This window comes from Aplysia californica, unplaced genomic scaffold (genome assembly GCF_000002075.1).
Source record: "Aplysia californica isolate F4 #8 unplaced genomic scaffold, AplCal3.0 scaffold00058, whole genome shotgun sequence".
In the NCBI taxonomy this organism is placed as follows: domain Eukaryota; kingdom Metazoa; phylum Mollusca; class Gastropoda; order Aplysiida; family Aplysiidae; genus Aplysia; species Aplysia californica.
Window position 1 is genome coordinate 1,793,339 of NW_004797328.1, and position 12,838 is coordinate 1,806,176.

At 42.3% G+C, this 12,838-nt stretch overlaps 1 protein-coding gene across 1 annotated transcript in view; it reads right to left on the minus strand.

Annotated features, from left to right (window-relative positions):
* Nucleotides 1–12,838, minus strand: part of LOC101853371 (dynein heavy chain 8, axonemal) — a gene marked incomplete at its 3' end in the record, with an annotated part of 107,937 nt that overhangs the window by 84,457 nt on the left and 10,642 nt on the right. Inside the window, 10 exon segments of the mRNA XM_035968421.1 lie at nucleotides 230–433; nucleotides 703–822; nucleotides 1,232–1,325; nucleotides 2,001–2,077; nucleotides 4,019–4,216; nucleotides 4,855–4,990; nucleotides 5,508–5,620; nucleotides 6,588–6,695; nucleotides 7,367–7,456; nucleotides 10,086–10,286. Coding sequence (XP_035824314.1) covers nucleotides 230–433; nucleotides 703–822; nucleotides 1,232–1,325; nucleotides 2,001–2,077; nucleotides 4,019–4,216; nucleotides 4,855–4,990; nucleotides 5,508–5,620; nucleotides 6,588–6,695; nucleotides 7,367–7,456; nucleotides 10,086–10,286 — 1,341 coding nt within the window.

Here is a 12,838-nt window from a genome sequence, read left to right on the forward strand (position 1 = left end):
GTTTTTGCAGCTGCGTTTGCAGCTGCCTAAACTCATTGTTGAACACGATATCCAAATAATCAGCACAGAAACGTGCCCCATGGTGAATCCGGATTTCTGGTGGTGTTTTCGAGCTTGTCTGGAGAGAATCAATGGTCAACACCTGCAACATACAATTCAAATAGCCACCACCTTCCCTGAGTTTATTTAGATATGTCGATTTTCATATAAACATGTAAATTTATTATTCAATGCACAAATACAAAAGTGACCTGTGGTACAACCCTATGAGTAGTGAGCAGTGTTCTAACATACATTGGTTGGCCATGTCCACAGACTTGAACCATGCGATGTGGTACAGGACCTCAGCTTTCACCAGCACGTAGGCGAACCGGTTGTATTTGTATATGGCTTTCTTGCCCTCCCCGGTCTTCATGATGGACGGTCGGATGCTCTGTGGGATAAGCAAACGTTTAGTTCCACCTCATGTCACTAGTCAGAGTAGAGGAAACAGGTTACAAAAACCCTTACCCATATTGTATTGAAAACCAATTTTCTATGTACTGGTCAACTTTCGGAATAAGCTGTGCTACACGCTGTCTGTATTGGAAGACAATTCTCTATGCTTTGGCTAAGTTTATGAAACAACTGTGCTAGAGGATTCCAAAATCTATAATGATAAAAGCTATAAACTGGCCTATGCAGTTGTGGCCATTCACTCACTTGTAAGAGAAAAACGGACTCTGCGATGTGGGTCAACATGTGCCTGACCCAGTAGATCTTTCCCGCCACAGGGGGCAGGTTCCAGGCGGTCGGTGGATCCTCTTTGTCTCGCTCGTACATCTGATGTAGTTAGAGTGAGGTGAGTATAGTTCGAGCATAGAAAACTAAATCGACTTCATAGTGGTTATTAAAAGCATGAGAAAAAAGCAAGATAAACAGAATCAACAGAGGGGTAAAAGGAAAATGGACACATCAGTGTCGCCCTCCAACTACCCACACTTTCAGTCATTTAGTTTTAGTCAAACTGAAAAAAATGGCAATTTAATGTAGCCTATATCACATTGAAAAAAAAGAGGCAATTTAATACTTCGAAAAAGCAGAAAAAGCAGAAATCTGTTCCGTGGAAGATAAAGAGAAATGTAGAAGATGGACGATCAACTAAGGACTTTAAGAAAAAGAAAGAAAGAAAGTCACTGTAAAACGGCCACCAACAGACACGACCCGTTGACATTGTAATTTGGTAGTTTACCAGCTGCATGGAGTCCAACTCCTGCATATATAAGGCGATGATGCTGGCGTAGCCACCTTCTATGTCCAGGAAAGGAAGCTTGAGTTTGTCAAACCTGTGTGAAAGGGACAATGGACAGGAAATGTTTTCAAATCCTTATAAGTCATTTCATACTTCCCCCTTGTTTACGATAGAAATACACAAACGCTGAGTCCCAAAGAGAAAGTTTCTTATTCAATAAACAAAGTCGAGTCCTTTCTACACGTTCTGACCAGTCTGTTTGTTTGTGTGCTTCTTTGATTGTTTGAATATCAGAGCAGGCTATCAGCAATTTCTTCTCCACTTGGAGAAAAACTACAGGATGACAGACAGAATGAGAAAAGGGAAAATTAAAGGTAGTTAAAGGGGACCACTGGAAGGATGGGGAAATTTTTTTTAAGGACAGATTTTAATTTTTGTGGTGAAGATAAGAACTATATTTTGCCTACAACAATGATTGCCCTATAGAACAAGCCAGCTGTTTTATAGTAAATATGAACAACACGTAAATGTTGACGTTTCGCATCCAATCACTGCCCCATGGTATGTCCGCTGACGAAAACATTGCTTTTAGTATTGAGAAAAACTGCGTCATACTGACGAGGCAGGAAATCTGCGTCTAGCACTCAAAAGGCGGAATTGTTTGTTATTCCCCATGCAAATAAAGAATCCCTTGTCGTAAAGCCAAGAGATACACTATTCGTCAAAGAATAAAATGAAAAACAATTGCAATTACTCTAAAACGGTTCACCTTTTCATCATGGCTATTTTATCCAGACTGTGCTTTAGTTTTCCCAAAGTTGTCTGCATGAAGTTTTGCAGATTGACCTGTCCAAAACAAAATATACGTTAAAACTTTGATCCTTTCTACTCCACACTGCCAGGCTCTGTACTCTACATAATGACATCACCATTACCAGCGAAGAGCGAATATGGACCACGGGGAAGAGATTGGTATTAAAGTATATTATCATATTTCTACAGGTAAACATGGTGTAATCGCTTAAGGTGTTGAATATATCTAGACGAGGTAGGCTTCATTTCATCTCAATCTTTAATAATTCTATTAAATCACCCTGAAATTGGGTATTAGCTGGGGGGGTTGGGGTAATCCTAAACATTAATTCCTACACACACAAAACTGTCTACTTGCCTCCACCACGAAATTCCTAGAGCAAAAATTGACCAAAGTAAAGATGAGGATCGTAGTAAATAAAAGTACCAGGAGACCTCATCGATGTATCAAAGGAAAGAATAAAGAGAGATATAACCTGTACACTGCCTTTAATTAGAGAGAGCAAATAAAATAAACATTTTAGTAGTAGTAGTAGTATAAGGTTTTACGGCGCTCGCAACTGCTAAGGTCATATGAGCGCGCGAAACACAAGTTGTTCACCTCTGCGAAAGTTCACTTCACGACTGGTAACTAATTTATTTTAAAATGCTAAAAAGTTAAAATATTCAAATTCGGTGTAAATACATTTGTGATCTAAAACAACTTTTAAGTAACAATAAAAAATTTAAATAATATCAGATTCACTTTACAACTCGCCATAAAGGCCAATGGCCTTTATAAAATTTAAAATTCTGCTGGGAACAACGACGGAGAAAATATCCTGCAATTTCTTGCATTTATAATATTTCCTTCGGATCTCTCCAAAGTCTAGACATTCTGTTAAAATGTGTCTAATGGTAAAATCTGTGTCGCATCCGACACAGAACGGCTTCTCTTCTCCCTGTAGGAGGTATTTGTGGGTCAGGGCCGTGTGTCCGATGCGCAATCGAGTAAAAATGACTTCGTCTCTTCTGGAGAGATCCGAAGGATTTCGCTGTTCTAGTCTGGGTTTAATTTCATATAATTTATTATTTTTCTGGTTTTCCCAGTGGCTCTCCCAAAGACTGGAGGTGTACTTTTTGACTTTATTTCTAAAGTCAGTCTGTGGCAGAGTGTTTGTCGTTGATCCCAGCAGAAGGGATGAAGCTTTCTTCGCCAGGTCGTCTACCTGCTCGTTTCCTCGGATGCCCACATGGCTGGGTATCCATGCGAACATGATGTTTTTTCCTGTTTCGGATAGTGTATGGATTTTCTGTTGTAGCCTAACTATTTTTGGGTGTAGGAGTGTGTAGTTTGTGAGTGAGGTGATGCAAGACAGAGAGTCAGAAAGGATAAGGAAAGATTTGTTAGGGGAATTTTCTACAGAGTCCAGTGCCATGTCAATGGCAGTGGCCTCCGCAGTGAAAATGGAGGCTTCAGGATGGAGTCTCCTCTGGTGTGTATTGTTGGGAGATAGGGCTGCGGCGCCCACTTCATTGTCTTTTTTGGAGCCATCCGTGAAGATGAGCTCCGCACCGGGGTATTTATCTATTAGTTTTTTGTATTCTGCTTGAAAAGTTTTGGTGTTTGTGCTTTCTTTGTTGTGTGTGGTCAGCTGTAAATCTACTTTTGCCTTGGTGAGGTGCCACGGAGGGAGGTCGGGGAAAAGAATTTGTTGGATGTCTTGTTTGGAAAAGTGTAAGGGGAACTTGTTTTCAAATGCTGCCAGCGCTGTACCAAGCCTTTGGAGACTTTATTTTTATTCATCATTCCAACTTTATCTGTAAGCTGCAAAAATAATACTTAAACATCGTATTTGAATACCACAATCAACAGTATAAAATCGAGGTATTCGTCTGGTGCGGTCGTCTTTTTCCCGGACGAGTTTCCTTTTCGTTTTGAACATAAGCGACAATGCAGTCGCTGTACTCTGGACTTCCAACTCTACAGTTTACCTTGAGCTCTTCCACTAGTTCCAGAAACTTGTCGAAGTCGTCGTCAAACGCCTGGTTGCGGTAGTTGAGGAGGTCATAACCCTTCTTACGGAGGTTGTTGAAGAGGGAATTGAACCTGGCACAGTGTGTGTCTATTCCCTCGATGGTGCTGGACTCCAGTGGAGCAAACATCTGACAGTAGTCCATTAGACACAGAATCTGCCAAAGCAACAAACGTGTGACAGTATTCCATCCGACACATGATCTGGTGAAACAACTAAAGTTTTTGTTTAAACGAGATCAGAAACAGAGTAAAAAATGAATGTTTGATTAGTGCTGAAAAGAGAAAAAAAAGAAAAATCCTGAAGAGTCCTCTTAAACAAATCACAGATAATCCGCAAACAGCAGTCAACTGAAATAAAACGATCCCATTTTTACAATCTCTTTAAACCGAAAAAAATGGCTACCCCTCTCCCCCCCCCCCCCCCCCCCCAAAAAAAAAATAATAATTTCTTTTTTAAATTATAAAATAAAATCAATAAAATCTGGCAGTCCTACAGAGCACAGACGCCATGGTACTGAAATATCAGGACAACGGAGAAGAAAAAATGGAAGTCCATCAGTGGATGAGTTGAACTGGGTTATATTCTACTTTATAGCGGGCGTCAAGCGTCGTAGGTCTTGCTAATCTACAAGCTGGTCTGGTTAAAAAAAAGAGAGCTGTGCCGGGGTTTTTTTCATTATTCTCGATCTGATCTTACTCCAACAATCCATGTACGCACCCAACCAGTCCAACAAAGATACATCCTAGTCGAGGACATCAGATTGTCAGAAAGAAATTCCCCCTGTTCACATACCTTTTCAATTCGAGCACGGAAGGTGTAGATCTTGCCAAAGATGTACATGGCGGAGAATTTGAAAGGACGCTCGTTTTTACTATTGTCGATCTTCTTCTTAGTGATGTTGTAAATGCTGATGTATGCTTGGAAAAGCCTGGGGAGGAATTGGGCATGCTAGACTAAGGTAAAGAAAATCTCAAAGCTAAAATTATAATATCTAATCTTTGAAAAGGACGGGGTCAAAATATAGATTTCGCCACCAACTCTGCAAATAAAGAGAGTGTTTTGCTTGTATTGTTCATCACTGGAAGTTCTTTTACACCTACTTTGCTACGATTCCTCCCCTCACAAATATGTTATTCCCTATAAATATAGTATCCAAGGTTCATTTTGTAAATGTTACTTTACCGCCGGTAATTTTGGGAAATCGGTAGAGAAATATGAAGAGAAATTTATTTTGAAATAGATCAAAAAAGTAAACAATAAAGGAAATGCAAAAATATCAGCAAGGAAATCAGTGCAGAAATTTGTAACAACAAAACTTATCAAAGAAGTCAGTAAAGAAATCTGTTTTCTGAAAAATCAGTAGTGAAATCGGCAGAGAAACCAGTAAGGAAATGTTTGTAAAAAAATAATAATTGTGTGGAGCAAAGAGTGGATTAACCACAGACTTGATGCAGTCCTGAAGTCGACCGTGTAACTCTGGGCGGGGCAGGTCCCACAGGTTGGTCTCTCCGTGGTCAGACAGGTAGGCCTTACAGCTGGTCACTATCTGGTTGGTGATCTGTGGGGAAACATCACCTTTTTATGTTTTAGTTAGAGTTTTACGGCACTTGCAGCACACTTAGGTCTCATAAATGTCGAAGGTTAGATGTGTTACAAGAGGGTAACAAGTACAAAAAGATGGGATATAAGACGATAGGTGTTTGATAGGAAAGAAGAAGCAAACCACACCACAGCACCCGCCAACCAACCACAAAACCTCTCCACTAACTGGATCGATCTGCGTTTGACAATACTGTTCATGTGTTGTGATATCGGCTTGATAATGGTCAGTTTGATTTTTTGTCAATTATTGCAGAAGTTTTACCCCCTGTCGACTTCATTTCGATCATTAAGAAGGGAGGTTCTTTCTACTCTGCCTGTCAGAATCGACCCTGGCTAAGAGAGACACAACATCCCATCACACAGACAGAGATACTCGATACTCGAACTTCCCCTTTCTGGAATAAAACTCTGGCTTTCTGCGTGCAATAGTCTAAAACCTAACCATCAAACCACGTTTATGCCGGTGGCCACATTTTAAAAAGAATCCAACGAGTAATAAATGCAATGTAAATGGAAAAATAGGTAGCGTGTAAGTATTTGTAGTACAATTGTTCTAATCTATTCAACCATTATTATTAGCTGTTCACAGCATCTTCAGAATATAGGTTTCTTTTACCTACTCCTTGCTGCCAGAGAACTAGCAGCATAGGAGGCCTGCACTGATACAAAATTGTTATGTCAAATAGAGAGGGGATCGCAAAATATCGTCCTTTGGGCCTTAATTGGCCTCCAGGCCACGAGTTACAGACACAAACGTTATTTAATTGAAGCCCTTACAATTTTTAATAATGTCACTGCGCACATTTTTTTTCCAGTGCACTTCTCAGTAAGTTGTGATCAATGGAAAACTATTTCTTCCTCATCTTTGCAACAATTCAATTTTTCCCACCTTAACAAAAATGATAGGTTAAAATCTTCCTCACCTTTACAAAAATGCTGGAGACCTTAGAAGTGGAGTTATAGTAGTGGGAGTAGTTGTAGATGAGCCGTATAGAGCCGATGAGACCAGTCAGCTTCCCAACCATGGCCAGCTGAGTGAAGAAAATAACACAGTATACTAAGATACCACGGCCACGTGAGTAAAAATCATTACAACACAGCAAGCCTATCTACCAGGGCCACTTGAAGGAAACATAACAACACAATGGCTCACGTATTGCAGGCTTGACCTAATCCGGTAGTTCTTTTTTGTCGATAGTAAGTTAAATACTGGATGCATCCTGATTATGGCAAAAGAGAATCTATAAAAAGCTATTGTTTAAACAAATTGAGTTCTGGTGTTCAACCACCTGGTAGTTATGTCTTTAGTGATTTGTGACAACATGAATACATCCCCTCAGCTGAGGGGGGACAAGGGGAAACGGTGTACATGAGAGAGGGGGGAGAGGAGGAGAAGGAGGAGGAGGGGAGAGAGAGAGAGAGAGGGGGGGGGGATGGGGGAGGGAGACAGACAGACAGACAGACAGACAGACAGACAGACAGACAGACAGACAGACAGACAGAGAAAGGGGGGTGTCAAGATATGGGTTATGAAAAAGGGAAGAAAGAAAGAATGAAAAATATCAAACACAACGAGAAAGAAAGAGAGACAGACAGAAATACAGTGAGGTTAGACAGAGAGAGAGAGAGAGAGAGAGAGAGAGAGAGAGAGAGAGAGAGAGAGAGAGAGAGAGAGAGAGAGTGACAGGCAAACCCTACTCACAGGCTGGCAGCGGTAGAGCGGCTCACAGTATTTCTCCAGCGTGTACAAATACTTTGCGTTGTCCCGCGCCTCGTTGGCCCGGTCTGTCACCTGGACGAAGGCAAGCTGGGGGTCACTCATGTCTTTGTTTAGTTTAGATTTATTAAGAGTATTACGGTGCTTGCAATACAATAAAGAAGTCATGTAAGTACCGAAGATAACTGTTACAAGCGAGTAGCAAACACAAAAATGAAGGAGATTTTGTTTTAATAAACTTGTACGGCATTTTCAACACAATAAGGTTATTTACGTGCCAGAGATCAGAGATGTTATAATGTGTAACAAACACAAAAAATAAGGAGCAGGTATAAGGACGATAGATGTTTCATAGGAAAAAAGTTATCGCTTCCACGGCAGACTTTGAATAGCAGTCGTATATATAGATCGAGTGAAGCATGCTTGCCAGCTTTTTCAAAATCCGATCAAGGACGCTCAAGACTACGTACAACGAACAATACTAAACTCGCACAAAAAGTCAAGGAACAACTTGTGTTTCCACCTGTCAAATTTAAATTTAAATATCTCACAAACCTGTTAACCTCACTCAACCAGACTTGGCACACGCATCGACAACAAGGCACAGTTTGCTTGTACAGTTAATTTGCCAGCACGAGCTTCACAGCGACAGCTCAGGGTATACTAAAACACAACCGAAAAGCATGAAAAATGAGCTAAATTTCTCTGCCTCAGCAACATTGGCATGGGGACTGGTGGCTAAAACAGAGCTTGGCACGGGCTAAACAGATGTCTTTGCTATGAATATCGCTCACTTGCAACACGACGGTTCAACGACACTCGCTGCCCGATGTCGACAGAGGACGAGCCCTTACCTGGCTCCAAGATGGCTCCACGCTCCGAGTCTTTGCACGTCGACTTGGGTGTCCCCATCAGTCATATGGAGGCTGCAAGAACAATAGCGAGAGACCGGAAGGGTCCCGACAGGCCCGTTTGACCAACGACAGGTTCGACCGGTTCATCGTCAGACACGCCGTGACGTCACGAACCACCACTGCAAACCGCATCAGGGGTCAACTACGGGTGACAGCCAATGTCCACGTGAGCGAGGAGACGGTGAGGAAACGTCTCCGTTGGGCCAGGTTCGCTTCTTGTGTCCCTGTCAACGCCGCAACAAAGCAGCTCGCGGGGCGTGGTCTGCTCGCCATTCACAGTGGACACGACGTCAGTGGGACCAAGTAGTCTTCTCGGACCAATTCAGATTCAACCTGCTGCATTCAGACAGGCGAGTCCACGTTGAGAGGCGCCGAGGAGAGCGATTCCACCCTGACTGCACCAAGCAGGAGGGTCCGTTCTAGTGTGTGGAGGCTTCTCACCTAACCACAGGACCTCCTTGTACCATATACAGGGCAATTTTACCTCGGCAAGGTACAGAGACGAAATCCTGCGTCCCCTTGCTGTTCCTCTCCTATAGCAGATTGGATCCCAGGCTGTGTTGCAGGACGACAACGCCACGCCACATCGCGCACGCATCGCGGGGGACTTCATACAGCAGTGAGGTGTCACCTGCACGGGCTGGCCAGCGTGTAGTCCGGATTGGAACCCAATAAAGAAGATTTGGGATCACATTGACAGGCGGATAAGGGACAACCACCCTCCTGCACAAAACTTTCAACAACTCTTGGGCTACCTCGTCCAGGAGTGGCAGAACCTACCGCAACAAGTTCTCCGAAGGCGTGTCCTGTCCATGCGTCGACGCTGTACCGAGTGCTTGGTCAAACAGGGTGGCTGCAACCACATTTGACAATGTTCATGAAGAACTATGGCTGTTCAGACTTTTGAAATTCGACCAGTGTGACTTAAACTCACTTTACCTGAATTTTTCGTTCTTGTTAGAATCTGAAATTTTACACACTTAATCTAAAGAGTCAGAAGCATCGTTTTATTTAAAACGAATAAATTAGGTTGAACTGGTTTTCAGGTATCTTTCTTTGAATTTTTGTTCCTTGATTTTTTTGTGCGAGTTTATTTAGTGGGGATGGTTTTGGTGTAGTGTGTATGTGATAAGGCTTTCAAATTCTCGACTGCTCTCTCCGGAAATGTCACGGGAAATAAGGGGCAGTTGGCAAACCTGGTAAAGAGAAGCATTTTGGCACAACAATGGCCATTTAGCCAAGGGAAAGAACAATAATTATTAGCAGAGGAAAAGAGAAAGAAAAAACAGAATGGAACAACAGAGGGAAAGAACAGAAGTAGAACCTAACAGATGCACTTTCCTACCATTAACACAGACATAAACAAACTGGACACCGTACCTGGATACATTGAGGTGATATCTTTGACTCAGTGGGTTGACGTGTAATGACCCTCCACTCTTTTACGGTAGCAAGCTGCCGTTACACATTCTACTATATTATATCCAGGCCAGTCCATGTTTTATGTTGTCCATCCATATTACTCTTTGTCTTCCATTGGCTCCCTCGCCCCACATGCTTCCTTCAAGTACTTCTTTCAAAATGGTCTTGCGTCATTTTAAGTAACCAAAGCATTGCATTTTTCTACACTCTATTTCATTCATTAGAGGGTGAAAAAAGTAAAACCTACTAGAGGCATCCTTCTACCAGCCGCACTTACAAAAACAACAAAAGGGGAGAAAAGAAATAGGACTCTCCAGTGACACCCTCCAACCTGCCACAAGTTGTGGTGACCGCGCACAGCGACTCACCTGCGTATCCAGCTCGTGCCAGCGTTGGAAAACATGCGACTTGCGGATGTGGAGCACGTGCAGGACCATGCGTGCTCGTTTCTCCCGGATCTGCTGGAGCAAGAAGTTGAAGCGGGCCGTCTGACCCAGCCAGTACTGTAACTCTTTCTTGGGGCCGATGTCGTCTGCTTCTCTCCGGATACGGTCGCTGTCCATGAGGATCTGAGGACAAGTCGGGGGCGACTCTAGGTGATTTACGGCCACATCCACACAATTCAGATCATTAAAGGGGCGGGGTGATTCCACTCTTTTTGTCGGGATCGATCCAGGCTGAAACTAAAGCTCTCATTGACATACTTTGGATCATTGACGGGGGTGGGTTTGCTTCAACCAGGTCTGTGAGGGATCCAACAAGCCAGAAGACAGACACGGATACTCGATTTTAAAAAACCCACCTGACCTCCCCACTAGGGAATCAAACTCAAGTATTCTGTGTACAGCATCATAGCGCCTAATCGGTCCTATCGAACGGGTGTTAAATCTCTATGGTGACAAAATTAGCCCGACTCATCCTATTGAATTGGTGTTTGATTAATACAGTGACAACAAAGACCATAACTGCTACACCACAAACTCAGGTAATCCCAAGAAAAGCGCGACGACTTTGAGTTGTTTATTTCATTTCTTTAAGAGTGTTTCTGAAATAGTCAAAAAATTGCTGTTGTTGTTGTAGTTGTTGTGTGTTGTATTTGGGGGGGGGGGGGTATCCATTCGATTTGTTTGGAGCCCCGAAGAGCGTTCTCTTCGCCAGGGCCATCACCTCTCTTGGATAGCGAGTGAGGTAGTCCAACCTCCCTCCTGAACCCTCCCCAAATAGATGTCACCGCCGGACTGCCGCAGCGCGGCATCTAGTGCTCCAAATCTTGGGGATCCTCGCTGCACGATAGACAGATTGGGTTTGATGTGCTCTTTTGTAGGCCCGCAGCCCAGAGAAGTGACTAGTCCTGATTTTTGCCCCGGACTTAATTTGATTTGATTGGGTAGATGTTTTACGGCACTATCGACACAATTTTGGTCATTTAAGCGTCAACAGGTTTCACCGCTACAAAATCAGACGTGTTTATAGTAAGAGTCTGTCGGAGCTCGCAACCGCACACGATCACACTATTTCCATTATGCTAAAAAGAAGAACATACATTTATAAAAATCTTTTGTAAATATGGAAAAGGCTTATTTACATTTGTATATACAATACAAATTTCAGTGTATGTATATATACACCGATAACGATAACTATATATTTTCATATTCTATTAAATAGTCCAATTTCTTTTATATAACTTAAAATTTTTCTTGGCTCTATGATGTCAAAAAGGGTCTTACTATCTTTACATTTAAAATGTCTCTCACGAACATAATTAAACTCGACACACTCCGTTAGGATGTGCCGAACTGTGAAATCTGTGTTGCACGCCACGCAAAAAGGAGCTTCCTCTCCTTCGAGCAAATGTTTGTGCGTGACGTGCGCGTGTCCTATCTTTAGTCTGGTAAAAATTACTTTTTCTCTTCGTAGGAGAGATGGTGGTTTCTTGGGCGTAAGTTTCGGTTGAATGTAAAGGAGTTTCTTGTGTATTTGTTGATTCCAGATTTGGGACCAAGAGGATGTGATGTGTTCCTTTACTTTCGGTTTCATGTCAGAGAAAGGGATTTTACTATTTTTGTTTTCAGGTAGTTTTAGAGATTCTTCGGCAAATTGGTCAACGGCTTCGTTGCCATCAATGCCTACATGGCTTGGAAGCCAAGCTATTGTAATAGATTTTCCAAACTGATGTAGAAAATGCAGTTTAATTATAAGTTTAAAAATTCTGTTGTCGGAGGTGTCAGAGCGCTCTAAAGATTTCAGACAAGAGAGAGAGAGTCTGAAAGGACTAGGAAAGTAGATTTGGTTGATTGATCTATAATATTTAGGGCCATTTCAAGAGCTGTAGCCTCAGCAGTGTAGACTGAAGCTTCTGGGTGGAGTTTCTTTAAGCTTAAGCTGTGTGGCGATGCAAGGGCAGCAGCTCCTACTGAGGAGTCATTTTTGGATCCGTCTGTATAAAGAGTTTCTCTGCTTCAGGGTATCTATTTATTAGCTGTTTGTATGAGTTTAAGTATGTAGTTTTGTCTGTATACTTTTTGTTGTGTTTTTCAAGACTTGTATCTATGTTTGGTTTGGTTAAATGCCTTAGAGGTATGCTGGACATGGTAAAGGGCTCGATTATGTCTTCAGAAAAATCAATGTCTTTGAGATCATTCTGGATTGTTATTCCGAAAGGGCTTACTTTATTTCCCAAGGAGGATAGAGTTTTTAGATCTTCGGGAAGGCCAAAGACTTATTTGTGGGCTGGGTTTTAGGGGACTGAGCTAAATTTCAAAGCGTACTGCAAAGAGAGTTTTTTCCTTCTAAGTTCTAAAGATGGTTCATGCGCTTCTGCCTGTAAACTTTCAACAAGTGAAGTACGGAAAGCGCCTAAGGCAAGGCGAAGGCCTTGTTTCTGAACAGGGTCTAAAATTTTGAGGTAAGACTTTCTGGCTGATTCGTAAACAGGACTGACATAGTCCAGCCTGGAACGGACAAGGGAACGGTAAAGTTGAAGAAGTATTTCAGTATCTCCTCCCCATTCAGGATTGGATAATACTTTTAAGGCGTTGAGAGCACTCTGACACCTCGTCTTTAGGTCTTTCAAGTGTGGTAGGAAAGAAAGTTTATTGTCGAAGATTACGCCCAGGAA